Consider the following 26,991-nt stretch of genomic DNA (forward strand, 5'->3'; position numbering starts at 1 on the left):
CCACCTCCCCGGCTGCCAGGGGCCCGCTTACCATGATGCCGTTGTGGATGAAGCCACGGCGGTAGCGGGCTGGCTTCAGGTGGGGGTACTCCTCCGTGCTGGTCACGCGGATGCCCCACACCTGCTTCCAGGCCTCATACAGCTGCACGTGCACAGGGTACACGCCCGAGTGGTGGGGCGCCACCGCGTAGCCCATGTCCGTGGGAATGCCGTGCTCCTGGGGAGAGGACGACCAGGGCAGGATGAGCCTGGGGGTCCTTCCCCTTGGGCCTTATTCCCCCTTGTAGAACGGGAGAGAGAAATCAGAGGCCAGAGGGCAGGGCAGTGGTCCAGGCCCTCACGGTACAGACGAGGAAGCTGAGGCCTGGGAGAGAGGGGGATGTGCCCAGAATCTCAGAGCGAGTGACTGGCAGAGCTGGGACTAGAACCCAGGTCTCCTGCCTCCTGGTCCCGCGCACGTGGCCTCCAGCGCAGAGGACTCAAGCACCCTGTAGCGAGGGCAAAGGACGGGGCCTTTTCCTGCTTCTTCTCGCCTCCACTTGGCTGGGGGCCCAAGCTAGCCTACCTGGCACCCAGGGCTCAGTCCCTCCTCATGGAGCACCTCTTCCAGCTTTCCGGAGCCTCCTGCCCTAGTAAGAGCCTGGGCTCAGGAAACAAACAGGCCCGGGTTTAAGTCCTGGCTGGACCTCTCAGGACTGGTGTGACCCCGCTGAGCCTCAGTTTCTGCTCTGTAAAGTGGGACTATTCTCTGGAGGCTTGGAGGAGACAATGGCTAAAACGCAGCTCGCCCTGGGCCCTGGCACAGAGATGTTAGCAAAAACCCGTCAGAGCACACTGCGAAGGCAGTGAGAGGCCGGCAGTCCAGACCCCCAGCCCAGCCCCTGGCCCGCCCGACTCTGCCCCGTAGGGAATCTTACTCACGACAGCGAACTTCTTGTTCAGGGCCATCTGCTCGGCCAGCACGGACTGGTTGTGGAAAAGGTGGGGCTGCATGTGGCTCCACATGTGGGGGAACCACCAGAACTCCTTCACGTACGACAGCAGCAGGTCGTCCCCAGCGTCCTCGGCATCGGTACCTGCAGCCCGGCACAGGCAGCTCAGCCCGGCCCACTGGCCGTGAGGCCCCCTAACCTGGGCCTGTGCCCGGGAAGAGGAGCTCATGGCCATGGCCACCAAGGAGCTGCCTGGAGTGGCCGCTCTGAGCCACAGCACAGGAGCAGACAGAGCCCCAGTCCAGAGCCCTGAATTCTAGTCTAGAGCGTGCCCTTGACTCAGCGAGGGACCTTGGCCAAGACTCTCTCCTCTCTGGGCCCTGGGGCCCCATCTGTGCAACATGGGGTTCAGAGTCGATGATCTCGAGGGTTTCTCCCACCTCTCATATCCCTGCTCTGATCTTATTCCAACGACCCAGTCTGGGCCATCTGTCTTCTACCTACTGATCTGTAGCAGCTCTCTGTATACACACAGGATGCTTAGCCCTCTGCCTCATTTGCATTACCACCACCACCTCCGATGTGCTGAGGGTTACGAATATAAAAATGCAGACAGACCACCAGTGCAGAATCACTCCTACTTGGCTTTGGGGCTATGCTGCACATCTCCCTCCTCTGAATTGTTGGCTAGTCCAGTTTTGCCTGGAATTCAAGAGAGGCTGTCCTCACTGTGGCCTGAGCAGCAGAAACGGCCACCGCAGGTGACCAGCTCAGGGGCTGCTCCCTTTTGCACAGCCCCTGAAGGCAGCAGGGGAGGAAGCCGAGAGCCCGAAAGAGGAAGTAAGGCGTGAACCACGCAACCCACGGCCCTCAACCTCAACCCTGTGGCTCTACAGTAAATTCAGGACACTTGTCGTCCTGGGGTGGGTAGAAGTACAAGGCATTTTCACTTTCTATGCTCTGTATTTCTGTAATAGTCTTAAAATTCAGCCAGTTTCTTTTATGAGAAGAAGGAATACAAATAATTTAAAAGGTGGGGGGTGAGGAAGAGACAAGAGGGGGAAGGTGCCCCATGCAGGACAGCACAGCCTGGAAGGCCAGGGAGGGACGAGCGGAAACCCCTGTTGCTGCTGTTGCTGCAGCTGCTATCCCCAAATGGCCTCTGCCTGGGGCTGTGACTGCTCTCGAGGGCTGCTGGCTCAGGAGGCCCACGTGCTACCCTCGTGCACGGTGCTTTGAGGAGCCTGTGGGAGTTGCTTTAGGGCACGGGCAGGCCAGCTTACCTGTGTGGAAGAATTTCCCTGAGTAGCCCAGGTTGAAGGTGAAGTTTGGGATGTGCGTGCGTAGCTCATTCTGGGTGTCAAACAGGGCCTAGGGTAGGCAAAGGAGAAAGGAGGGAGTGAAGGGAGGCCAGGAGCTCCCTGCTGCTCCCACCCAGGGCCCCAGAAGCACCCTGCTGCTCCAGGGCCAGCTGCAAAGCTTGCAGGGCCCGGTGAAAAATGAAACTCTGGGACCCTTGTTCACAGAGGATGAAGAACGTGAAGAAGGCAACAGCAGAGCATTACCCCATGCACGGGCCCTTCTGAGCACAGGGCTGCGTGACCGACAGGTTGCACCCCCACAAAGCCAGCCCAGTGCCGCCTCCTGCACCCCGCCCTCTGGCCAGAGGAGACCTGCACCCCAGCCTGGCTCTGCTACGGGTCCTTGAAAAAGCTTCGTAACTTCTCTAGGCCTCGGTTTCCTCAAGTATAAAATAAGGATGATAATATCTCCCTCATGGGGCTCTTGGGAGAATCAAGTGAGATACTGCGTGTAAAACTGCTAACGTTTGGTAAATGATGAAAAATGGTGGCCACTGCTACATCTGTGGTCACTGCCACGGTGAGCCTGTGTCTTCATCTGTCCAGTGTGAAGGATTTCTCCTCGGTGGTGGAATGCAAGGCTGAGGTCAAAGGAGCGTGACCTTCCCGAGGCCGTGCTGCGTACCCAGCGAGGCAACGCCCCCATGCACGGGCACCCAGCACTTTGCAAGTCAATGAAGGGATGTCGACACTTGTGAAACAAATGGACGATTGTACTCTGGGGTTAGGGCTGCGTGATTCACAAAGCCGCTAGGAAACCCCTAGGAGCCTGCTATTAGGATACTCTGCTCACTGAAAGTCCCGGCCACGCACTGCGTAGGGGACGTGCACGCTCTAGCTGCGTGGCCTGGGGCAAGTTACGTTGAGCCCAGTGCCCTGCTCTGCAAGATGGGATTCACAGCAATACCCACCTCACAGGGCTGCCGTGAGGACCAGCAAAGCCCAGAGAGGGCCCAGCACAGGGCCTGGCACCCACCGAGCCCTGAATAAGCGGCTGCTGTTGGTATTATTCAAATCGCGCTGCACAGCCAGGATGGTACAAGCTAATGAGGCGACATTCATGTCTCTGAAAGGAGGCTCAGTTGTGGTCTGTGCTTGGGATTAAAGAGGAAAACAGTGTGCCCTTTCTGACTCCCAAGGATGTTTAAGGCAAACGAGACCCTGGCTGGAGAAGCACTTTGCAGTCTGAACCGAGCTGGGTGCACGGGAGAGGGTGCCTCTGTTTGCAGTTTTCTATTTGTATTCTATTTTTCTGTTTATAGTTTCTATTCATATTCTTCCTTAGAAATGGCTCCAAACTGCTATCATTCCTCACATTTTAAAAACAGGGAAAATCAGAAACCAAAGAGGGCAATCCAGGGTTCACGGGGGACACAGTAAGCCCCGCAGCCTGATTTCCTCGTGGGGTCAACCCAGGACCACAGTCTCACCTGGACTCCCCCTAGACAGATAGTAAGGACCTGGGCTCTAGCAGGAGAGAACAAGCTTGGGCCACCAGAAGAAAATCCTAAGTGGAAAACAGAGCAATCTACTTCGCCGGAGGTAGGTCGCGGCATTGCATGAAGACAGAGTTTGGAAGGCTAAAATTTTCTTTAAACAGGCGAGCCCTTGGGGGAATGAAATTTCAGGAGGAAATACGATTCGTGAAAGCAGACCAGGGCGACACCGCCCTGTCCAGCTGAGGCAGGAGCCTGGAGGGCTGAGCCTGGCCCCCTAATCACCCCCCTCACCCCTACCCTAGCTATCCAGGCACCTCCGGGAAACCCCTGGGGCACAAGGGAAGACTGAGAACCTCCTATGCACCCTAGCGTGTTACAGCTGAGGCTCAGAAACAGAAAGGGACTTGCCCAAGTCACCTAGTCAATCAGGGTCAGATTAGGTCTTGACTCCCCAGCCAGTGTCTGCTCCCCGACACCCTCCGCTCTGCTCTTCTGCTCCTGCTCCGGAGGACTGAGGAAGGGCAGGGGGTTCACTCCTCACCAAGGCAGGCGGCGAACCCCACCAGGACCTTCCTTCCAGGCCCCACAGCCAACCCCTACCAGTGATCTTAGGTGGACGGAGAACACAGCACGCACGAGCCTGAATCACTCAGGGAGAAAAGCATGCCTCTTAGAAGTCTCTTTGTAAAGCCTCCTACTGACATCAAAGCGAAGTCTTGGTGTGGTGCTAATATGCTCCTAACGCTTGCTAATCTCCCATAAGAGAGAACAGGCTGTCGGCAGGCTGCAGAGTCTCTCCAGCATTTAATCCCCCTGTTTTGTTTTCATAGGATTTATTGTTATGGTGGCCCTCTATTTATGGCAACCGATCCTGAGTTCCCATTTACACCAGGATGCCAGCTCCCCTGCAAATAACTTTAAGTAAAATAGTGAGTAGATGGAAACTGTTATTTTAAAGATTGCTTAATGGTCTTAATTTGGAGGCTTCTCTTTCACAGTGATAGTTTACATGTCTGTAAAATTTTGTGGTTTACAAAGTGTTTTTACATATAGTTTTGTTTGGTAAACACTTTTTGAATGAGACACGTGCATTCCACTATCTATATATACCTCGGTTAAAATATGCTTTATGTGTGATTCAAGCTCTCATTCTTGTTTTAAGAGTTTTATAGAAGCTCTGACATTAACATAAACTTTTTTTTCTTTCTTTTTTTTTTTTTTTTTTTTGAGATAGAGTCTCACTCTGTTGCCCAGGCTAAAGTGCTGTGGCATCAGCCTGGCTCACAGCAACCTCAAACTCCTGGGCTCAAGCAATCCTTCTGCCTCAGCCTCCCGAGTAGCTGGGACTAAGGCATGCGCCACCACGCCCAGCTAATTTTTTCTACATATTTTTAGTTGTGCAACTAACTTCTTTCTACTTTTTAGTAGAGAGAGGGTCTCACTCTTACTCAGGCTGGTCTCGAACTCCTGACCTCGAGCGATCCTCCCGCCTCGGCCTCCCAGAGTGCTAGCGTTATAGGCGTGAGCCACCGCGCCTGGCCCTTTTTTTTTTTTTTACAGACAGTGTCTCTCTGTCTCCCAGGCTGCAGTGCAGTGGTGCAATCATAGCTCACTGTAACCTGAAACTCCTGGGCTTGAAGGATCCTTCTGTCTTGGTCTCCCCAGTAGCTGGGATTACAGTTGGCTAATTTTTTTTTTTACCTTTTTGTAGAGACAGGGTCTCACTATGTTGCCCAAGCTGGTCTAGAACTCCTGGCCTCAAGCAATCCTCCCACACCGCTGGGAGGATCACTCCCAAAGTGCTGGGATTACAGGCATGAGCCACTGCGCCCGACTATAAACATTTTTAAGAGGTAAAAACCGTATCTAAATTAAAAGGTGAAATTTAATTTTAAATAACACTGCACAGCTCCCATCTTTGTGTTTCAGTGATTGGGTCTCTTCTTCCGTAGATATTGAACTCTGCACCCCAGGTGCAAAATTCCTCTATATTCAATACTTAAAATTTTAAATACCACTTAAGATAATTAATAAAAACCGAGTGGCCAGGGTAGGGAGTGGGGGTGGGACTGTACTTTAAATAACCAAGAGCGCAGGGGAGCTGCAGACCAGGCAGGGTCCTGACGGCCACACGAAGGTCTGACATCCGTAAGGCCCTGCCTCACCCGCTCTGCCACCCGGCCGTACCTTCACATCCTCCACCTTCATGCGCGTGCCTTCCTTGCCCACAAAGATGTCGTCGATGTCCACCAGGATGTAGCGGTCCAAAGGCAACGAGAGGCGCTTCCCCGTGAGGAAGGCCACGGCGTCGACAAAGACGAGCTTGTGCAGCCAGAAGTTGAGGTTGTTGCCAAACAGCACGCGCTGGATGCCGTCGTGGAGGCCCAGGTCCTGGACCACGGTGGCGTGCAGCGCGGCGTGCAGGCCGGCGTCGGCGCCCAGGTGCGGGATGGACTCGGACGAGCGTGTCTTGGCCAGCAGCACCGGCTCGTAGGTTGAGTGGTTCGACTGGAACACGGTCCAGTCCTCACCGGGCAGCACGCCCTTCTCCACCTCGCTGGGCCGCGTCACATAGAGCAGCGGGGACTTGGGGTTGATGCTGCAGTCCTTCAGGCCCAGGTTCGAATGCAGGAACAAGGGAAAGCCCTTGAGCTGCGCGCTCAGCAGGCTGTTCTCATTGGCCTGCAGCCAGGGTGGGTGGCAGGAGTGGGGAGGGGAAAAGCCATCAGATCCAGAACCCCAAGGGACCCAGAATCTCACAGGTAGACCACTAACAGCGACATCAACAATAATCACCAACATTCATGGAGGGCTCGCCATATCCCTGGCCCTGTGCTCCGCCCTCCCACAGTAATATACTGGCGAACACGTGTGACTCACTTACCAAAGCCTGGCACTGGGTTCCGTGCACTTTGCATGCAGGAATGCTGTCAATCCTCCCAGTGACCCCATGACGGAGGCGCTGCTGTCATACCCATTTTACAGATGAGGAGACTGAGGCCTGGAGAGGCTAAATCACAAGGAAAGCCTAGCAGTTGAGAGCATGGACGCTGCCAGACTGCCTGGCTTTTGGACAAGTTATGTCACCTCTCTGTGCCTCAGTTTCCTCTGCTGTAAGATGTGGCTAAGAACAGTAAATACCTCTAGGGTGGTGGAGGATGATCAGTATTAGTGCTGGCAAAGTGCTCAGAATGGGGCCCATGGCATGATCAATCGCTCATTCAGTCTTCGCATCGGCCTGGTTATTCCGCCTCACAGTGAGGAAACTGAGGCTTGGAGGGAGCACTGCCCTCAGGAGCACAGGGGTCAGCAGGAGCCATGACTCGCAGACAGGAAGCCTGGCCCTGGTGCCACATGCCTGACCACCAGGCTCAGCTGCCTGGGGCTGCCCCGCTGGCTTTGGCCACATAACCCTTTCTTCAGGAGAAACCTTACATGGATGCCATGTATTAATAGAATATCAAAGAGGAGGTGTCTGCTGGGGGAGCCCCACAGTATCCCAAATTCCCCATATCTCCCTAAAGCCCCTGAGGCCACCCCTTCACAGGAGTCCAGCTCCCATGCCCACCCAGTCACTGCTGGCCATGGTGAGGTCTCTGCCTCCCTACTCCTCCCAGGGCCTGCTGCTGCCCAGCTCCCTGGGGATCTGCAGACAGTGCTCACAGCCCCCCATCTCCTCTGGATATGGTACAATTTGTCCTTGTTCCATTCTGTCATATCTTAGCCTAGCAAACTCCTGCTCATCCTTCAAAACCCAATGCATGTGCCCTCCTCTCTGCACTGGACTCCCTGGGACCACTTTCTTTCTTTCTTCCTTCCTTTCTTTCATTTTATTTTTTTATATTTTTTTTTATTTCAGAATATTACGGGGGTACAAGCATTTAGGTTACACATATTGCCTTTGCACCGCCTGAGTAAGAGCTACAAGCGTGCCCATCCGCCAGACAGTGCCCACTGCACCCATTAGGTGTGAATATACCCATCCCCTCCTCCCTCCCCCCCTTGCCCAACGCCCGATCCTGGGACCACTTTAAAGCCTCAGCTGCAGCACTTCTCACCCCAGCTGCTGCGTTATCTGCTCAGGGTCTCTCTCCCACCAGCCTGCAACCCCTTGAGGGCAGGGACTATGTCGTTTCCACCTTTGGACCCCTGGTGCCCTGCACAGGCCTGGTACCCGGTGGGAGCACACAGTTTGATGAGTAACTGGACTCTCTAAAAGAATGAAAGAGGAACAGACAGGTCCCCAGTACCTGGCACATGAAAGCTGTTCAATACAGGTTTCATCTGTTCATTCCACAATTATTCACTGGGCGAGACACTGTATCAAGGGCCATTGACACAGTGATAAAAAACAGGCATGGCCCCTGCCTCCATAAACCTTAAAGACAAGCAGGGAAGAGAGGCGTCCATGAAAAATCACAGGAATGAACACAGAACTGCAGCGTAGCACACGCTGCACAGAGGAGCTGCGCAGCTATAGAAGAGGAGGTTGCTGGGCACAGTCCGTTGGCTCAGGAGGCAACTGACTGTACCTGGGACTTTCAAGCCAACATTTACAGAACAAGCAAGCACCAGCTAGGGGAAAGGTAGGGACCAAGTTCCAAGAACAGCAAGTGCAAAGGCCCTGAGGTAGGAAAGGCCTCAGCATGATCAAGGAATAGCAAGAAGCCAGCAGAGTGATCAAGAGGGAGAGGAGGAGACGGGGCAGAAAGGTCAGCTGGGGCCAGACCTGCAGGACCTTGGAAGCTTGAAGTGGCAGCAGGAAGTCATCAAAGACTTCATCAAAGGGTTCTGAAGCCTGGCGTGACAGGTTCCAATTTGCAATTTTACAAGATCCACATGGGGTGGGGCAAAGCAAGAGTGAACAAAGGGCAGAAAATGAGTTTGGAGAGGGAGACAGGGTCATGTGCAGGGCCCTATGGAGGGCTACTCAGGGGAGCACTGTACGAGGGCGGGGTGCACTGTAGGAGGGCATGCAGCTGGGCGGTGAGTAGGGTAAAATCTCAGCTGAGCCTTGTGCCCAGGTGCAGAGTTGCACCTGTCCAGGAAAGTGCCTTTTACTAATCTCCACGCGGAAGTGCTTTTCTCTGACCCCCAGAGAGTCTCTGCAGGGCCCTGACCTTGTAAACTGCAATAAGTAGCCTGCACATCACTCTCCAAACACAGGAGTACCCACCTGCCAGCTCCCCACCCTGTCCTGAGCCAGCCTCGGGGTGAGGCCCAGCGCACAGCCCGACACTCAGAGGCTACCTCCAGGTGTCCCCTGACCCCAAGGCAGCACTGGCCAAGTACGGGAACTGCTCAGGCTATGTGGGGGCAAAAGCAGTGGGGGCCAGAGACATTTCAGGCCCTGCCTATCACCTGCTGAGGCCTGGGATGCCACACTGGACCACGGGTGCTGGGGGATCCCATTTCAAAGTCCCAACGCTGAGCTGACTGCCAGGGGCTGGCAGCCCAGCCAGCTGCCCGGCCATCGAGGAAGGGAGGAAGCCAAGTCACTGATGGCCCAGCCCAGCCGTGGAGGGGAGTGGGGAGCCTTGGCATGGCAGAGGCCGGCCCCTACTGCAGGCCTCACCCCACGAGGAGCAGGGACATGCTCAGAGCGGAAGTCCCTCCCGTTCCGCACCACTGAGGACCCACTCAGGAGATACCAAGTCTTCCAGTGGGGTCGCCCAGGCAGAGGAAGGAAGAGTCCTGATTTGGGAATGGGGAGGTAGCGGTCTCACCTAGCACAGACTGAACCGCTAACCAGCTGGATGACCCTGGGGACCCCGATCTCCTCTCCAGGCCTCAGGCTGCCCATCGGTCAGTTTGCTCTCATACTGGGTTAGAAGCAACAAGCTTGATTACGAAATCCTAGCTCTATGACCTACTACAGATTGAGCGTCCCTAATCTGAAAATTCAAAATGCTCCAAAATCCAAAATTTTTGAGCACCAATATGATACTCAAAGGTCATGCTCAAAGAAAATGCTGATTGGAGCATTTCAAATTTCAACATTTTCAGATTAGAGATGCTCAACCAGTAAGTAGAATGTAAATATTCCAAAATCCGAAACACTTCTGGTCCCAAATATTTCGGATAAGGGGTACTCAATCTGTAGCTATGTCACTCTGGAAAAGCCATTTGACTTTTGCAGCCTCAGGGCCTTACTGAAAATGAAGTGCCTACTTCATGGGGTAGTTGTGAGAATTAAACACGATAGTGCCTGGAAATAGCAACGAGCTCAGTGTCCGGCACGCAGTAAGTGCTCAACGAAAGAGGCCAGGTAGCCTTTGCCAGACCTCTGCCAGGTGTGCTCGGCCCCAGGGCACCTGCAGTTGCAAGGCTGAGGTGTGACAGGGCCAAGAACTGGGGCTCCAGGTGAGGATGACCCAATTCCCACCCTCCAGGACCTCACAGGGTCACATATTGGTCAGGGTCACAAGACAGCCAAGGTGCTACCACTGCTGCGTTTGCTGAACTTGGAGATGACAAAGCATGACGGCTGCTCTCAACTGGTTCCAGGTACCAGGCACTGGGCTCAGTGCTTCCCGCCTGCTGTCTTGTTTTATCTTCAATGCAGCCCGGTGAGGCAAGTGTAATCGGCCCCGTTTACAGATGGGTTGAGTGTCCTGCCCAAAGTCACTCTACTTCTAAGTGACAGGAAGACTGGAACCTTTCTGGACTTTTGAGCCCCTGCTCTCACATTGCCCTGGGAACCCAGCACCAGGGGAACTGGCAAATGGAAGTCTCAGATCCCTGAGTCCACAAATACTCCCATCTGCAAGCACCACGCAGGGCGCCAAGACTGGTCTTGCAAACAGCCAAAAGACGCGCCTTGACCACCAGGGGGCATGCACTTGAACAGAAAAGCACAGGCCGCTGCTCCAAACCAAGAGGGGCCTCGTCTTATGCAATAGGGTAGGAAGAGCACGAAGTCCTGCAGTTGCCACTGACCCCACAGCGAGACTCTGAGCATGTCCCTGCCCCTCCTGGGCCTCCTGTTCACCTTCTAGAGCAAGGAACTGGGGCCAGATAGGGCCCAAGCCTCATTGTACCAACTGCCCGAGGCCCGCAGCCCCCGGCCTGGTCCCAGAGACTGCGGGAGCACCGTGTACTGCATGTAGCCTCTGACGCAACTTCCCCTAAGTAAACAGTACCTGAGGCTCCTGGACTCATCACACAGTGAGGAAGGCTAAGGCCTCGGAGCCAGACTGCCTGGGTTCAAATCCTAGATCTAAACTTATCAGAGATGTGGGCTTGGGCACATTCCCTAACCTCTCTTAAATCAGGATGCCAGCCACCTGCCGCACAGGACAGCTCACTGGCACGAAGGGAGTTAATGCTCGTAAAGCACATAGATGGCACACAGCACCGAACGAACACTCAATAAATGTCGGCCATCCTGACGCGAGCCAGGCCTGGGGCTCTGAACCAAACTTAATGAAGTTCATGGCAGGAGAGAGTACAGAGCCCAGGAGAAGAGAGAAAAACAGACAATGGCGACAGTCCGACTTGATGCCACTACAAAGCCGTAAACCAGGCCAGCGTCCCCTGAGGGTGCTCTGTGAAAGAAAGGGTTTTGTGATCAAGCCCGTTGGGGAACAAACCTCGACGGGCTGCTCTACGGCGGGACTTCGAAGGGCCTTCGCTCTTGGCTCACGGTGCCTTTTCAGTGGCCGGGCTTCCCACCGTGTTAGTGCGTGAAAGAACATTGGGTGAGAAACCCTGCCTACACCAGCCCCTCCCAGCACCGAGCACAGGCCCATGCACAGAGGGCCGGGGAGGTTCGGCAGGAGCGGGCACCCCGCAGCGGGCATGGGCCACCCCTACCCATCTCCTGCTCCCCCTCTCCTCGCTCACGCCAAGCAGGAGGCTGCTTTAGGACCTGTGCACTTCCTGCTGCTTCTGCCTGGAAGCCTCTTGGCACAGAGAGCCACACGGCTCCTCCCCGCTCTTCCTTCAGGTCACTCATCAAAGACGACTTCCCTGGCTGTTCTATCAAAAATAGCGTCCAGCTCCCACACCCACTACCCTCTGTGCCCTTTCCCTGCTTTGTTTCCTTTTGTATTAATCACCACCTGCCACAGCCTAGGTTTATTTGTTCACTGCCTGTCACCCAGCCTACTCCCACTGCACTGCAATGCCAGCTCCATGAGAGCAGGGAATCCGTCCATTCCGATCACCCCTGTGTCCCCAGTGCCTAGCACAGGACCGGGAACACTGAAAGCGCTCAGCAAATACCTGTAGAATGAAGGAACAAATGCCCTCCAGAGCACACGACTGGAGTCCCAGCCAGCACCTGATTTCATCCTGCAGATCACAGTTCTCCAACCACAGTCTCTGGGGGCCCCACCTACCGTTCACAACCTCCCCTCCCCAAGGACAGAGTCTCTCCATGACACCCTTCAGCAAGGACCCCAGAGCAGCTCCCCACCTGCCCAGTAGGATTTCTCTCCTCTTTCTCCCAGTGCAAAATGGCTCTGGGTCAGGAGGTGCATAAACTCCACACCCTGCTGCAGCCAAGAAGAATGAGCATGGGATGGATAGCCCACACCGTATACGTCTGGGTTCAAATCTCAGCTTGCCCACTTAGACGCTGCATAGCCTCAGATTAGTAACCTAAACTCCCCTGAGCACTGGATTGCTCATCTGCAACATGAGGACAGAAGCCCTCCTTGGGGAGGACTGCCATGCAGCTTTGGGGTACCTAGCAGAGCATACCCCTCCTATCTTGCACCCACCCCCGGGGCCTCCTTTAGGCAAGTGCCTGTTGCATGCTGGACCCCAGGTATGGCAGGCAGTCCCCTACCGTGCTCCCCTAATACTTATAAAGCACTCACTGTGCGCTCCGAGTGCTTTGCATGTACCCGTTTACCTTCCCAACCACCCTGGGAGGGACGTGCTGCAATTATACCCACTTCACAGACGAGGAGTCTGGCACTCGACTCACGAGTGTGGAGATGGGGCTCTGAACTGTTCGGGGACCCTGCTCCCTGCGTACCTTGAAGAAGCCAATGATGCCCACGCCGTAGGCTACACAGTACTTGTCCAGCAGCTCCCGGTTCCAGGCGTCCAGGTTGACGTACTTGAGGATGTTCTCATAGATGATGAGGGCGAAGCGGCCACGGCCCTTGTCTGTGAGCGTGGGCATGTCCCCCTTGCCCGGCGCGATCTCTGTGCGGTACTTGAAGCGGCTGGACTCCAGGATGGCCACCACCTCCTGGCCCAGCTGCGAGTAGAGGCTCTCCACAAACACCAGCACCAACGGGTCCGTGCGGGAAGGGGCGGCTGCCTGCACAGGCTTGAGCGGCAGCAGGCGACTGGGGGCCACGGGAGGCGGGTCCCCACAGTCGGGCTCAGGGGCATCCGCCGAGGGCTCCAGGCCCCGCTTCCAGCCATATAGGTAGTAGGCCGAGACGAAAACGCTGAACAGACAGAAGACGAACAGCAGGAAAAGGACAGCCTGCGGGGACACGTGCCGACACAACCTCCGGAGGCACGCCAGGGCAGGCATCCTGGGCCCCGAGACCTCGGCCACCGGAGGCCTGGCCTGCCCTGGCCACCCCAAGGCCCCACACAGGAGACACGAGAGTCGTCCACTGACCAAGAAATTCACAGAGACTTCGGAAGCGAGGCCCTCGGTGGGCAGTGGGAGTGGAGGATCCGGGCCCCTGGCCCTTCCCCCCAGCCAGGGGCGCAGTCCGCAGGCTGGTCGCGCTCCTTCCTTCCTCTGCGCCCCTTTATGTCACCATGGCAAACCCCCTGGTGGTCCTGTGCAGAGCAGAAGTGCCCCAGGGCGTCAAGGCCTCCTGGGGGGTCTGGGCCGTGGGCCAGAGGACCCTGGGCAGGCCTGGGGATGTCGCATGACACTCACTCCGTGGGGCCCACGGGGCTGAGGCTGTGGAGAGAACAGGAGAGTCAGAGCGTGGGCTTCGGGGATCAGCTGACTGAGGACACACAGGACCTAACCCAGGTGGGCCCAAGGTCAAGTAGTGCTGCCCAAACTGGTTGCATGACGTGGGACAAGCTCTTTAATTGCTCCGAGCCTCAGTTTCTCCATTTGTGAAATGTGGCAAACAAATAGTACCCATTCTCATAAGAGATTGGATATTTAACAATGGATACAAACAATGTTTATAAATGACTTAGAGCAATAGCCAGCACCTGGCATCTACAAATGGTAGTTGCTATTATCGGAGTCCAAGACTGCGCCAAGAAAAATCCAGAAGCGGGAAGGACAAAGAAAGACAATGAACACTTGCAAGGCCTGAGAGCTAGAGGTGGAATTCTAAATACTACCAAACACCACGTCCTCGCCATCTTCCTTCACTTCCTCATCCATTGCTCACCCTGAATGTGCCCAGCAGCCCCCTGTGACAGATGAAAAGACTGAGTCTTTGGCAGAAGCAGCCAAGCCAGCACTCACAGCCAGGATTCGTGCCCCGGCTGTGCCAGGGGCAAGTCGTGGCACCTCTCGAGCAACAGTGAGCTCCTCTGTAAGGTCACCACCCCTGCAGCACCGACTGGGGCCGAGGGCTAACTGTATAAACGTGTCTGAGGAGCGTCACACAAGAAACACTCAGAAATGGCAGCTGACATATTTGTCCCTAACGCAACCAGGTATTTGCCATCCTCGAGGTCTGGGCCCACAGGTACACACGGCAGCCCAGAACAGCAAGTGACCAAACACCCTGTCCGAGGATTCCCAGCTTGTCATGGGATGGGTGGGGAAGCCTCCCCTGCACTGGGCCTTCTTCCACCCCGGCAGCCAGAACTCTGGGTTCCAGCCTGCCCCCCTCAGCCCGAACCCACAACCCAGGCCAGGCCACCTGCACTCATCTCACAGGAAGGAGCTGATGAAGACCCACATACACCGCACAAAGGCCCTAACTCCCTCCCTCCAAACAACAAGCCCAAGCACAGCCCTCCGGTCTCCCTTAAACATGAGTCAAAGCCACAGGGAATGAGGTCTTCCAGCAATCCAAGCACCTTTCTATCAGTTGCAGCTGCTGAAAGCCAGCAGGCGAGCTCTCCCGGACCAGAAGGGAAGGTGAGAGAGAGAGCCTGCCCTACGGCAGCCGGGGTGGAATGCAAGGCCCGGGCCCAGCCTTGGGGGTAAAGATCTCTGGGCTCCTCCCCGGCCCTAAGACTGTACGGTGTGCTCGGCGTGGGCACAGCATGCCCCAGACCCCACAGCTGCGCTTCTAGGGATTCATCCTAGAGGTACTTACTGCGGAAGTGTGTATAGATTTCCCCACGAGAATACGAATCCCAGTGCTATTTATAATAGCAAATGCCGACAATAGGGGAATGTCTTTAGAAATTATAATGCAAGCCTGTGATGGAATCCTAGGCAGCCATTTACAATATGTCGAAGAAGTACATTCACTGATACAGAAATGTAATTACCATATATATTGTTAAAGCGGAAAACATTCATAAAACAGTTTGTACGTATGGTCATATTTTTGTTAAACATTTTTGTGCATAGGCTAGAAACTGGTGCTAAACACAAAAAAGCACTAACAGTGATTATCTCTGGGTGATTTCCATTTTCCACTTTTTGCCTGATGGCTGGGACAGCATGTCTGGTCCCGGCTCTGCTATGAGGCACTGTGTGACCTCAAGCATACCCTATCGTCGCTTCCTGCCTTTTAGAGGGGGGTTGGGGCAGATGATTTCTGGGGGCTCTTCCACCACTGATATTCTACATTTCAGTCGCCGCTATGTGCCGACACCCTGGGGAAGCAGAGGCAGCCAAAAAAACAGGCATCTACAGTGCAAGGGGACAGACGATGAGTGTCACAGTGGGGACAGGGAAAGGTGTTTGGGAGAACTGAGGGGTACTTAACCCTTCTGGAAGGGGTAGGGGGGACTAGGAAGGCTTCCTGGAGGAAGTGGCACCTGAGCTGACCAGAACAAGCAGTAAGGGCTGGCCAGGGGTAGGAAGAGGGAATGGCACATGCCCAGCTTGGACATAAGGCAGCACTTTCCGGGGACTCCCTGCAATAGTAGCTGAGAACAGTGCAAGAAGGTGCAGGTATCCTGGGCAGATCCAGGAAGCCCGGGGTGACTGGTCCTGCTTATGCCCAAGGTGCACCATGTTCCATTTGCCACTGATACGGCAGCCTGTCGCCACAGCCGAGCCCCACCGCTAGGCCTGGAGCCAGGACAGAAGCACAGTGGAGGGGAGGTAGGGATGCGCTGATGGTGCCCTGCCCACGCTGGCCACCGAATCCCACTCCCCGCAGGCCTGAGCGCTGCAGTGGCCGGCCCTCCTGCTGTCACAGTAACGGCCTATCAGCACGTTCATGATGCAATCCGCTGAGGCCCAGGCATCTGGGGGTCACGGACCCCTGTGGGAGTCTGACAAGATTTTTCAGAAATAAAAAATATGCACATTTAAAAAAGACGCACACGGTTGCCAGAGGTTGGGGGTTGGGGAGATGAATCAGTGAAGCAAAGAGCAATTTTTTGGCAGTGCAAGGGCTCTGTCTGAGGCCACAGCGGTGGACACATGCTATTCTGCATCTGCCCAAGCCCATAGGACGCACGGCACCAGGAGTGAACCCTAACGTAAACTGCACTCTGGGCGATAATGGCATCGTGTCAATGTAGGCTCAACAGCTGTCACAGATGTGCCGCTCTGGTGGGGCAAGTCCACAGCGGGGAGGCTGTGCACACTGGGGGGCAGGAGCATATGGGAAATCTCTGTACCTTCTTCTCCGTTATGCTGCAAACCTAAAACTGCTCCAAAAAATAAAGCCTTTTTCTCACAGTAGTGAAGGACGGCATGTAAAAAATACAATCGTGCGTGTACATACACACACACACACACACACACTGGAAAAAGCAACAATTTCAACGTGTTCAGAGCCCCCCTCAAGCCTATCCATGGAACTAAAGTCCTAGATTAACGGAGGCCACCAGCTACATGTGCAGAATGGAGTTCGGGGCTCCGTCTTTCAAACCCAAGCTCCACCACCTCGTAGCTGTGTGATCTTGGGCCAGTTATTTAACTTCTCGGTGCCTCAGTTTCCTCATATGTAAAACAGGAAAATTTTACATATTTCCCAAGGTTGTGAAAATTAAATGAGCTGATACATAAAATGCTCAGAACCATGGCTGGCACACAGCTGCTGTTATCATGTGCCCTTGTTGCTTATTTAACATACTCACAGCTTAGCTCCCAAAGCACTTCCCCTCTCCCTCATCCCTAAGTCTGCAGCCCTGTGAGTCAGGCAGGGGGAGCATGCTGGCTCCTGCCACAGAGGGAGGGCAAGGGCTGGGGCAGATGAGCCTGCTCCTTACACGGAGGGACCCAGGCGGCCCAAGACTGCCTCCTCCCCTCGCTGCATGCCTGAAAAGAAGCCTCCCCTTTGGAGGCCGGGGCCTTCCCCAGGAGCCAGATGGATGGATCCACAATTAGAAGCCAGGAGGCTTAGGATAAGGCTGTGGCAAAACTCAGGCCACACAGAGTGCAAAGTAGCCCCTGTCCCCAGAGTAGGTGGAGGGAAAGCCAGTTGCTTTGTAAGCAAAGTGCTAACCACCCAGCTTGCCAGCAAAGCAGGGGCCTCCAGCACAGCCCCCCTGCAACCCACCCCAGGCCTGTCGCCAGCGATTCCAGGCCTTCCCCACCCGCCTGCACTCCAGAGCCCCTGTGGCTCAGGGGTAAAGAACTGGGGGGGGCTTCTAATCCTCCTGGAGCCACCAAGGCCTCAAGGACAGCTGGGGCTGGGGCCTCAACGCCCCCCACCACCCTGGCCTGCTGGGCCTTGCTGACATCTCCACCCCTGGACTCCAGCCTCTCCCAGCCAGTCACCAATGTCGGTCAAACGTCTGGGCCTTTGCTGATGAAGTTCCCATTGCCTGGAATGCCTCCGCCAACCCCCTGGGATACTTACTCATCCTTCAAGATCCCAGTTCCAAAGTCATCACCCTCTGAAGTCATCTCCAACCCCCACCCCCGCTCCTACCCCCAGTCCCATTCCTCAGGCTCCCGCCCCATCCCCACCCCACAGTGCAGGACCCTCGGGCCAAAACAAAACGCAGATGTTTATGTGTTCTTTGGCTTACATGGCATTTTTCTTTAATTTGGAATTTGTTATTAACATTTCAAAATTAGGAGATTTTATGTAGAAATCAGAACATGTAACTCCTCTTTCAAGAGGGTATGTTCCGGTGACGCCGGGCACACATCCTCACCAGAGTGCTCGCCTCACACGGGCTGTGCGTCCTCCACTTGGCACAATCACGGCCCCTCTCTACAGCCTCACAGCCAGCCTCCCCCCTTGCCTGGCTTCCTGCCCAGCCCCTGGGTGCACCTGAGCGTGCGGTCTGTGTGCAGTAAACCTGGGGCGTTTCTACACACGGCTCTGCCTCCTGCTGCCCGTGGAGCAGGACTGACATCTCTGCGTGGGGAGCCCTGCCCGGCACCTGGCACACAGAAGCCCTCAGCAAGGAAGTGTCCTTTCTTCCCCCTCCCCCCAAGCCTGGGTGCCACTCAAGGGCAGGGGCCAAGTCCGATGCATCGTGGAGCTCCCACTCTTCCCAGGACCACCTCCATACTGTGGATACGAATTAATGAGCAGCTTTAGTACTTACAAAGAGAGGAAGCCTCCAAGGTGAAATGACTTAAGTGACTTGCCACAGTCACATGGAAACCGCTCTTTTTTTTTTTTTTTTTTGAGATGGAGTCTCACTCTATTGCCCGGGCTAGATGCCATGGCGTCAGCCTAGCTCACAGCAACCTCAAACTCCTGGGCTCAAGCGATCCTCCTGCCTTAGCCTCCTGAGTAGCTGGGACTACAGGCATGCACCACCACAACCAGCTAATTTTTTTTTATTTTTAGTAGAGATGGGGTCTCCCTCTTGCTCTGGCTGGTCTTGAACTCCTGACCTCAAGCGATCCTCCTGCCTAAGTCTCCCAGAGTGCTAGGATTACAAGTGTGAGCCACCACGCCCGGCCTGAAACAACTAAATCTTGACTCAAACAGGTTTCCCTCCTGACTTTGCCTTTGGTCTTTTAGTCCTCCATTAAACCCAGGGGTTTCTATAATAAAATAATAACAACACCATTATAATTATCGTCATTATTAATACTGCTACCACTGTTAGCCTGGCACTGTGCTAAGCATTTTCATACCTCATCTCATTTAATCATTACAACTAATCCTGTCATTATCCACATATACAGTTGAAGAAAATGAGGCTCGGAGAGGTTAAGTCATTTACCCAAAATCACAGAGTGGCAGAGCTGAAATTTGAACCCACACCCCGTGAGGAGGAGATAATTCCAGAGCCTGTGGGGGAACCCTGGCTGGGGGTAGGCAGGAGAATGAGGGGGAACCTCAGCTACCCAGAACCCCAGCCCTCAGCCAGGCTCCCACTGCACTCTTCCAGCCCTAGTCCCAGCTTTCCCTGCCAAGTTGAGGATAATGAATGAGATGCTCTGGTTGTCATGGAGACGCCATGGCAATGCGGCACTTTCGGGAAATACCACGGTAACCGTGGCCACTGCTCTGGAGTTGAAAGTCACTCCCCATTCCACCCCCCCCCACCAAAAATGCTCTGGTTCCCCACAGTCCTCCCCAGGATTCACAAGAAAAAGGGGGCTGAAAAAGGACCATCTTACGGAGCAAGCTGTCCAAAGACTGGGACCAGGAAACAGGTCTACCTTGGGCCCTGGACGAATGGGTGGGCTCCAGGAATGAGAATAAGAGTTCCCTGGGAGCAGAGACGGAGCCAGCTGTGCCCAACTCACACGTACTAGGTGCCTACTGTGTGCCAGCAGACCTCCCGGAAAGGGCTGTGTGCGTCACGCTAGCGCACCCTAGCGGTGGCAGCTGGCATCACAGTTAAGGGCTCAGACTGGAGCCAGCCTGCCTGGGCTTGAATCTTGGCTCCATTATTTACTAGCACTATGACCTTGGAGCAAATCTGTCAACCTCTCTGAGCCTCAGTTTGCCTAACTGTAAAACAGGGTTTATACTACTGAACTATCTCACAGGGCTGCTTCCAAGACAAAGAGAAATGATGTGTATAAAACACTGAGCTCAGTGCCTGGCTAAGGAAATGATTATCCATTAACAGATGTGGCAACTGAGGCTCAAGAAGGAACTGGTCCAAACTACATATCAAATTAACAGTGGGTGGACAAAGAGAGAAGAAGGGAGGTCAGGCTGAAGCCAGCGGGGAAGAGCAAGAGAGTGGGCTCCAGGAAGAAATGAAAGGTTTGAGATCACACTGAGAGTTGGGAACAAGCAAATGATCCACTCCCTGTTCTTTACTCTGCATTTATTGAGCACCACTAGGTACCAAGCACAGAAGTAGGCACTGAAAATGCAGTGGCCAACAAGACCTTCCCGCAATGCTTTCTAGAGGTCTTTGGGCTCCAGGGCTTTAGGTCTCTGGAGTGATGCTGCTGCGGGGTGAATGGGCGAGGTCCCCACAGCCCCAAATGCTCACCCAGCTCACATTTTATTTCCAGCCTGGGTCCTTCCCGAGCACGCCCCCTGCAGGCCACCCTCCTCCAATACACACACCACTGACACGCAAATGAATTCACAGGCAAACTCACAGGGTAGTGACATGCTTAAATGGTGTTATCACAGGCATGGGGACAACATGCACAGGGGGTAGGGGGGTGGCTGAGAGGAGGCCAGCGCAGGAAGAGCCCTGCAAGCAGGTTCAAAAGTATGTGAATGGGCACCCGGGCTCGGGCGGGGACTCTGGGCAGGGACTTGAGCAGGAGAGGAGGCGGTGGCGGCTGCTGGCCCAGGCACTGGTAGCCACATATACACCCAGGGCCACTCCCCACAGCTGACCCAGCCCCTCCCAGCCTGTCACACCCCCAGCACAGTCACACCCCCCCCCCATCCAGGCACACCCACAGCCGCCCAGCTCCACCAGCCACCCTGCCACAGCCTGCCCCACCCACCCACCGCGTCCAGCGCAGCAAGGAAAATCCTCCACATTTGCTTCCCAGCTGTGCGGGAGTTTCTCCAGCGCAACTGCATCCCTGGGAGGCCAGACCAGAAGCAAATCCCTTCCTCTGCTGGAATTCGCTGCACGCCCCCTCCCCCACCACCCCTGCAGTGCCGCCTGGCTGGGTGCCAAGCTGCCGCCTGTCAGTCACCCCACCCCAGTCCAGGGCCACCACACCAAGGGAGGGGCTGTGGGAAGTCAAGAGCACAGTCCACCTTGCAGTAAGCACTCAGGGACACGGGGCCTCAGACAGGGGGAAGGCCTCCCTGCCCTTGCACTGGGCAGGCCAGCCCTACTCCTACCTACTGTGGCCCATTTTCTTGTCCATTAAAACCCTGTCCCTCCTTCAAGGCCAGCCCCAGCAGGGAGCTGGGCTCTGCTGGCTGTGTGTGTCAGAAGTCCTAGCTGAGCTCTCCTGCTCTGCATCCCACCATTCAGTGCCAGCTGTCAGCTGCTCTCATGACAACAACCAGAATGCTGGTCTCCAACTTCACCGAAAGTTTTCCAAGGCACAAGTGGTCTCCTGCCCACGGTAGGTGCTCGAGAGCAACGCACCCTTGCCAATGACATTCCGCTTTGTGAATCCGCTCCGAGGCAGCTCCAAGCTAAATGCATTACTAATATTAACTTCCACTTACGAGGCACACTAGGTCTGTGTTACACGCTACTATTTCGCCCTTAACACAGCACCGTGACCTATATTCCCATTTCACAGATGAGGAATTGAGGCCCAGAGAGGGCCGGCGACTTGCCGCAGCCCACAGGGCTAACGGGTAGGCGAATGGCAACTTCAGCACAAAGCCAGAGCCTGGCTGTCCCTCCCTCAGCTCCACAGCCCTTCTGTGCTCACCTGAGACAGCTGACGGTGGGGTGCCCCGCACACCCCATTCTTTGCTCCCTTTGAATGGTTCTCTTTCTGTCTTTGTTTTCAACCATGTTATGTGTGTTTTAACATCACAAGTAGCCTCTAATAGCTCCTTCTTGGAAGCAGCCCCATAAATCACCCATCGATCAACAAGCAGAGCATAGAGCTCAGGTTCCCTCCCTGGTTCTCAACTGGGGAGCTGGTCCTGGGTTCCCCGGCAGGGAAGGCCCAACAGAAAACCTCGGCAACTTAGACCTCACTTGTTGAGAAGTTGTCTTTCTTCCAACAGGGCTTCAGTTGAGAGTTTACCTTTGTACCAGCTCTGAAGAAAAGGTTTACCCAGCAAACAAACTAGACAGCCTCAGGGGGAGGGGCCGTGTGGAGACAAGGCAGGCCAGGACCAGCGCCCTCCAGGCCCGAGGACAAGCTCCCCAGTCCCACCGAGCTCCTCACACCCGACCACGGCAGGGAATGCCACTCCGTGGCCCAGGGAGCCTCCCAAGATAGGGCTCCTCTCTCCGCCCAGGTGCCAAATCTGCCTACAGCAGAGTCAGATCCATCCCAAACTATTTTTCTTAGGCTCAGGTCAAAATCAAAAGAAAGAAAACATTTCCCTACAAATACCATAACCTCCCTCGCTGACATGAGCCAACACTGATCGAGCTCCTGCTAACTCAGGGGACTATGCTAGAAGCTTTCCCTGCTTCACCACACTCAACCCTCCCCTGCCCCACCGCCCAGAGGTGGTGTTGCTGGCATGTGCACTTTACAGACAAGGAAATGGAAGATCAGAGAAGGCAAGTTACTGACTCAACGTCACACAGCTGGGCAGAACTGGGGCTAGGACGCCCCTTCCAGCCCTCGGAGCCCCTGTTTATAACCCCTACACAGCCCTGCTGCCCAGCATCCCACACCCTCCCTAAGCCGTTCTGCCACCCAGGAGAGACGTGGCTTCCTGCAGGTGACCAGCCGGGGGGCTGCTGACCCAGCTTCTCTAGCAATGGCAAGTTTCAGCCCCCTGGGAAAGCCTGCCCTGACAGTGTGGGACACCAGGGGCCCCCAGAAAGGCAGTTCCTCAGCCAGAGAGACTCCCCCCACCGGTCCCATATAAGAAAAGGGGGCTACCCCCTGCCCCAGGGAGAAGTCTCACGCTAAGGAAGAAGAAAGAGGCAGGAGTGAGGGCCAGAAGCAGAAGACCTCAGCTAGCAGGCATAGCACAAAGGACAATGGTGACCAGCGTGCCTCATGGGCTGGGTACGTGCCAGGTACTACCCCAAGCTCTCCCCAGTCCTTACTCCGTTTATTTGTCATATATTTCTAATGAAGTAAAAATAATTATATCACACTCTGAGCTTCTCCCCTGTCTGCCTCCCCTGAGGAGGAGCTGGGAAGCGCTGGTCGTCATCAGCCCTACCCTCCCGCACACCCAACTCCAGGCCGCAGACGCCCCCGAGAGACCCCAAGGAGCAGGCAGACTCAGGGGCCCCCATCTCATGGAAGCAGAAGCCAAAATCCATGTGAGCCTGGAACCCACATCAGCCTCCCAGCCCCTCCCCAGGCTCTGGACACTCGGGGGACGAGAGGGAAGTGTCTCCTCTGAGTGAACCCCCCCATCACTCCCTGTGGGCAAGACCCTTCCCTCTCTGTTTCCTCAACTGCGCAACGAGGGGTGTGGACTAGAGCAGAAGTGGGTGACCCTCTGGGGGCTACAGAACCCTTTGGGAATCCAGTGGCGACTGGTAGCAGACTCTCCCCAGACACACAGATTCAGGGTGGTTGGGATGAGCCCCACCAAAAGCCAAGTTAAGAGATGGAAACTCTCTAGGGGCGCCACTGGCTTCAACAGGCCACAGCTCCCAGGGTCCAGAAGGTCTGAGCGCCCCGGGACCTCCCCATTCCAGCTTCCCCTGTGGCCCTGAAGTGAATCTTTAACTCCTGGGACCGCTGGCTTCAGGTGCCTTTGCGGACTTGCCCAGCTGTCAGAGAAGCCGCTCTAAGAGAAGCGGAGCCCTTGCTCCCCGTCCCGCAGCCTCCTCCTCCTCCTCCTCCATCAGGAACTGGCCAGGTCAGCTGTGGCCTCTCCCTGGGGCAACCCAGGGGCTGGGACGCTGGAGGAGCCCGCCTCTGACCCTGGGCGCAGACGGGACCCAGCACCCCCCGGGGTAGAACGGGCACACACACACAGCGCTCACATACGCACTCAGACCTGCAAGGACTGGACAGGGCACGGCACCGGGGACAATGGTCAGAGGGACAGGAACCCAGGAGAGAAGACCAGACCTACCGGAGCTCAGGCGGCGGCTGCGTGGCTCCTCTTCCCTTCACTACGTCCTCTCGATGGCTGCACCTAATCCCAGAGCCAGGACAAATGGCATTACTGTCGGCCCAGTCCCCTCCCCAGGAGGGAGGGAAGAAAGGAGGGAGGGAGGGAGGGAGGTAGCCCTAGGGCACCCGGAGCCACCAACCACGTTCCCAGAAACCTCCAGCCTCCCCCATCGCCACCTCCCTTGTCAGGGCGGCCAGCCCCTACAGCCTACCTCCTTGATCTCAGAAAGGGGATGCGCCCCCCACAATTTTGCCCCATGCCCAGGGGTCCCCATAGCAGGCAGGGACCCTGCCTTGAGGGGCCCTCCCTGGAAGAGGAGAAGCATGTCCCTGACCTCATGCCAGTGGGTGCCCTGGTCCCTCTCAAGACAGGTGGAAGCCAGAACGGAAGGAGCCATTGCGGGCAGTAAGGGTAACTGAGTTCTGGTTCCAGCTCTCCCTGACTTCCTACTCGACCTCGGGCAAGGCCCTGCCTCCTCCAGACTTCAGTTTCCCCCCCTGTCCTGAGAAAAAGAGCTGCCCTGATGTGCCCAGCTGATACAATGCTGGCTTTTGCCTGCAGAGACGGAAGAAAAGTGAGGGACAAAGGTGTGGAGGGTGTTAGAATCCATGCCAGAGTGTCAAAAATGCTAGAGCTGAACAGGGCCTTGCAAAGCCAAGGCCCAGAGAGGAGAAGCAGCCTGGCCGTGGTCACACAGTAAGGTGGCAAAGGGCAAGGCCAGCTGGGTTTGCTTCTTGACGTCCGTGTTCACTTAAACATGAAACACTTCAAAGTGTCCACCTGAAAGGGCACTTGCCTTCTTAGAGGACACCAGGGAAGCACAAGGCAATTTGCTAATGGTAGAATTTCAGGGCCCAAGAGCTGCAGTAGGAGGAAAAAAAAAAAAAAAAAAAAAAAGTGGTGTGTTTATGTGTGCGGGGTTGAGGGATGGAGACCGGGCTGGTTCCACCTTGTGTCACACCATAAGGGTGGCCAAGGGTCCCACCAGCCCCAGGGAAACCCTAGGAGCCCCTTCCAGGGATTCGTAGCCTTGGCCACCTCTTGAGAAGTGACCTGGGACCCAGCAGACAGGCCCAGCAGTGGTGACAGGGAGACTGCCCGGGTGGACACCCCAAGGCCAGCGCACGACGGAAATTATCAAAGCCCTGGGGAAACCGAGAAGCCTTCAGGCCCGTGGCCAGAGAGGAGGCAGTCAGGTGGGCTGCGGAAGACACAGGGGAAGGGAAAAGCTTTGAGGTCTTTGGAGCCGCAGAAGCCCCCTAATCTCCCGGAGGCCTGGCGGGCACGACAAGGGGCCTGCTGAGACCAAGGGGCTTCACTGAGGCCCACATGAAAGCAGCCTGTCCCTCCAGACCTGCTGGGGCTTGTCACTAGGACAAGAGCCTGCTGCCAACATGCCTCGGCTGTGAGGGGCTCCACACAGTGACACGGAGGCGCAGCTGGCAGACGGAGGCGCAGGGGCTGGGGGAGGTGTGCAGGGGCCTGGCTTTCTCTAGAACACAGACAGCTAGAGAGCAGGGACATGGCAAAAAGTGCCCGGTGACCTAACTCACCCAGCCTGCTTTTAAAGGGCCTCACAGGCCTCAGTGAGACTCCAGAAGGTGCCTCACAGGGGTCTCGAACAGTTCACAGGGTCAGAAGACCACAGTTCAAGTCCTAGATGAAGCACGAACCCGGGCCTGGGCTCGGGGGCCTCCTGAGACTCTGCACCTAGATGCCCCACATGCCTCTCCCTATTCCCAGCCTCGCGCCAACTGCCTGTGACCTCAGGCAGGCACCACTCCTTTCCGGGCCCTGCTTTGTTCACATAAAATGGAATCACAACCCTGGGCTTGGTGGCCCACACCTGTAATCCCAGCTCCTCGGGAGGCTGAGGCTGGAGGATCGCTTGAGCCCAGGAGTTCAAGTCCAGCCTGGGCAACATAGCAAGACTCCATCCCTAAAAAAGTAAAATTTGGCTGGGCACAGTGGCTCATGCCTGTAATCCTAGCATTCTGGGAGGCCGAGGCGGGAGAATCTCTTGAGGTCAGGAGTTTGAGACCAGCCTGAGCAAGAGCGAGACCCTATCTCTACTAAAAATAGAAAAATTAGCCAGGCGTGGTGGCACACGCCTGTAGTTCCAGCTACTCAGGAAGCTGAGGCAGGAGGATCGCTTGAGCACAGGAGTTTGAGGTTGACGCCATGGCCCTCCAGCCCAGGCGACAGACTGAGACTCTCAAAACAAACAAACAAACAAACAAAAAACCATAATGATCTCAAAAATAAATAAATAAATAAAAATTTAAAGAATTTATTTTCATTTTTATTCTGCTTAGAGACAGGGTCTTGCTCTGTCACCCAGACTGAAGTGCAGTGGAGCATGCACAGCTCATTGCAGCCTCGAACTCCTGGGCTCAAGTGATCCTCCTGCCTCAGCCTCCCAAAGTGCTGGGATTATCAGTGTGAGCCACAGCACTTTTTACTTCTGGCCAGGTGCCATGGTTCACACCTATAATCCCAGCACTCTGACAGGCCAAGGCAAAAGGATCACTTTAGCTGAGGTAAGAGGATCACTTGAGGTCAGGAGTTCAAAACCAGCCTGGGTGACATAGCAAGACTCCGTCTCTACAAAAAAAAATAAGAAAACAATTGGCCGGGCATGGTGGCGTGCACCTATAGTCCCAGCTACTCAGGAGGCTGAGATGGGAGGATCAATTGAGCCAAGGAGTCTGAGGTTACAGTGAGCTATGATCATGCTCCATCTCAAAAAAATAAATACAATTAGAAATTAATTAATTTAAAACATGGAATTGTACCAGATGATCCCATGGACTCTCCTAACCGGGTGATTCTGCAGGGAGCGTAACTGACCTCTGCAGCAAAGCCCCAGAAACAGGTGCAACCGTCCCAGCTCCCTGCTGCGGATAAACCCGCCTGTCACCATGTTCCACGCAGAATGCACATTACACAACTACCCTGCACCACCACGTGCTGGGCCCTTTGCTAAATGCTTGGCCTCCACTTCTTCAGGGCCTCGTTTCATAAATGTGGAAACTGAGGTTCACAGAGGTTAAGCAACCTGCTCAAGCTCGCAGTTGGGAAGTGCTTAGCTGAGATT

The 26,991-nt window shown here is 55.3% G+C and overlaps 1 protein-coding gene across 3 annotated transcripts in view; it reads right to left on the minus strand.

Annotated features, from left to right (window-relative positions):
• NDST1 (N-deacetylase and N-sulfotransferase 1) overlaps window positions 1-26,991 on the minus strand; it is a 59,300-nt gene that overhangs the window by 14,552 nt on the left and 17,757 nt on the right. For 2 of the 3 annotated variants that reach the window (XM_069483921.1, XM_069483922.1), the window contains exons 2-7: window positions 23,853-23,915; window positions 12,719-13,615; window positions 5,920-6,414; window positions 2,216-2,303; window positions 922-1,076; window positions 32-217 (exon numbers count right to left, since the gene is read on the minus strand). In XM_069483921.1, coding sequence (XP_069340022.1) covers window positions 32-217; window positions 922-1,076; window positions 2,216-2,303; window positions 5,920-6,414; window positions 12,719-13,231 — 1,437 coding nt within the window. In that variant the 5' untranslated portion in view covers window positions 13,232-13,615; window positions 23,853-23,915. Of the gene's footprint in view, window positions 1-31; window positions 218-921; window positions 1,077-2,215; window positions 2,304-5,919; window positions 6,415-6,616; window positions 6,691-12,718; window positions 13,616-23,852; window positions 23,916-26,991 lie in introns of those variants that run through there. The other variant, XM_069483923.1, reaches the window with a different exon arrangement.

The sequence above is a fragment of the Eulemur rufifrons genome, chromosome 10, assembly GCF_041146395.1.
Source record: "Eulemur rufifrons isolate Redbay chromosome 10, OSU_ERuf_1, whole genome shotgun sequence".
NCBI lineage: Eukaryota > Metazoa > Chordata > Mammalia > Primates > Lemuridae > Eulemur > Eulemur rufifrons.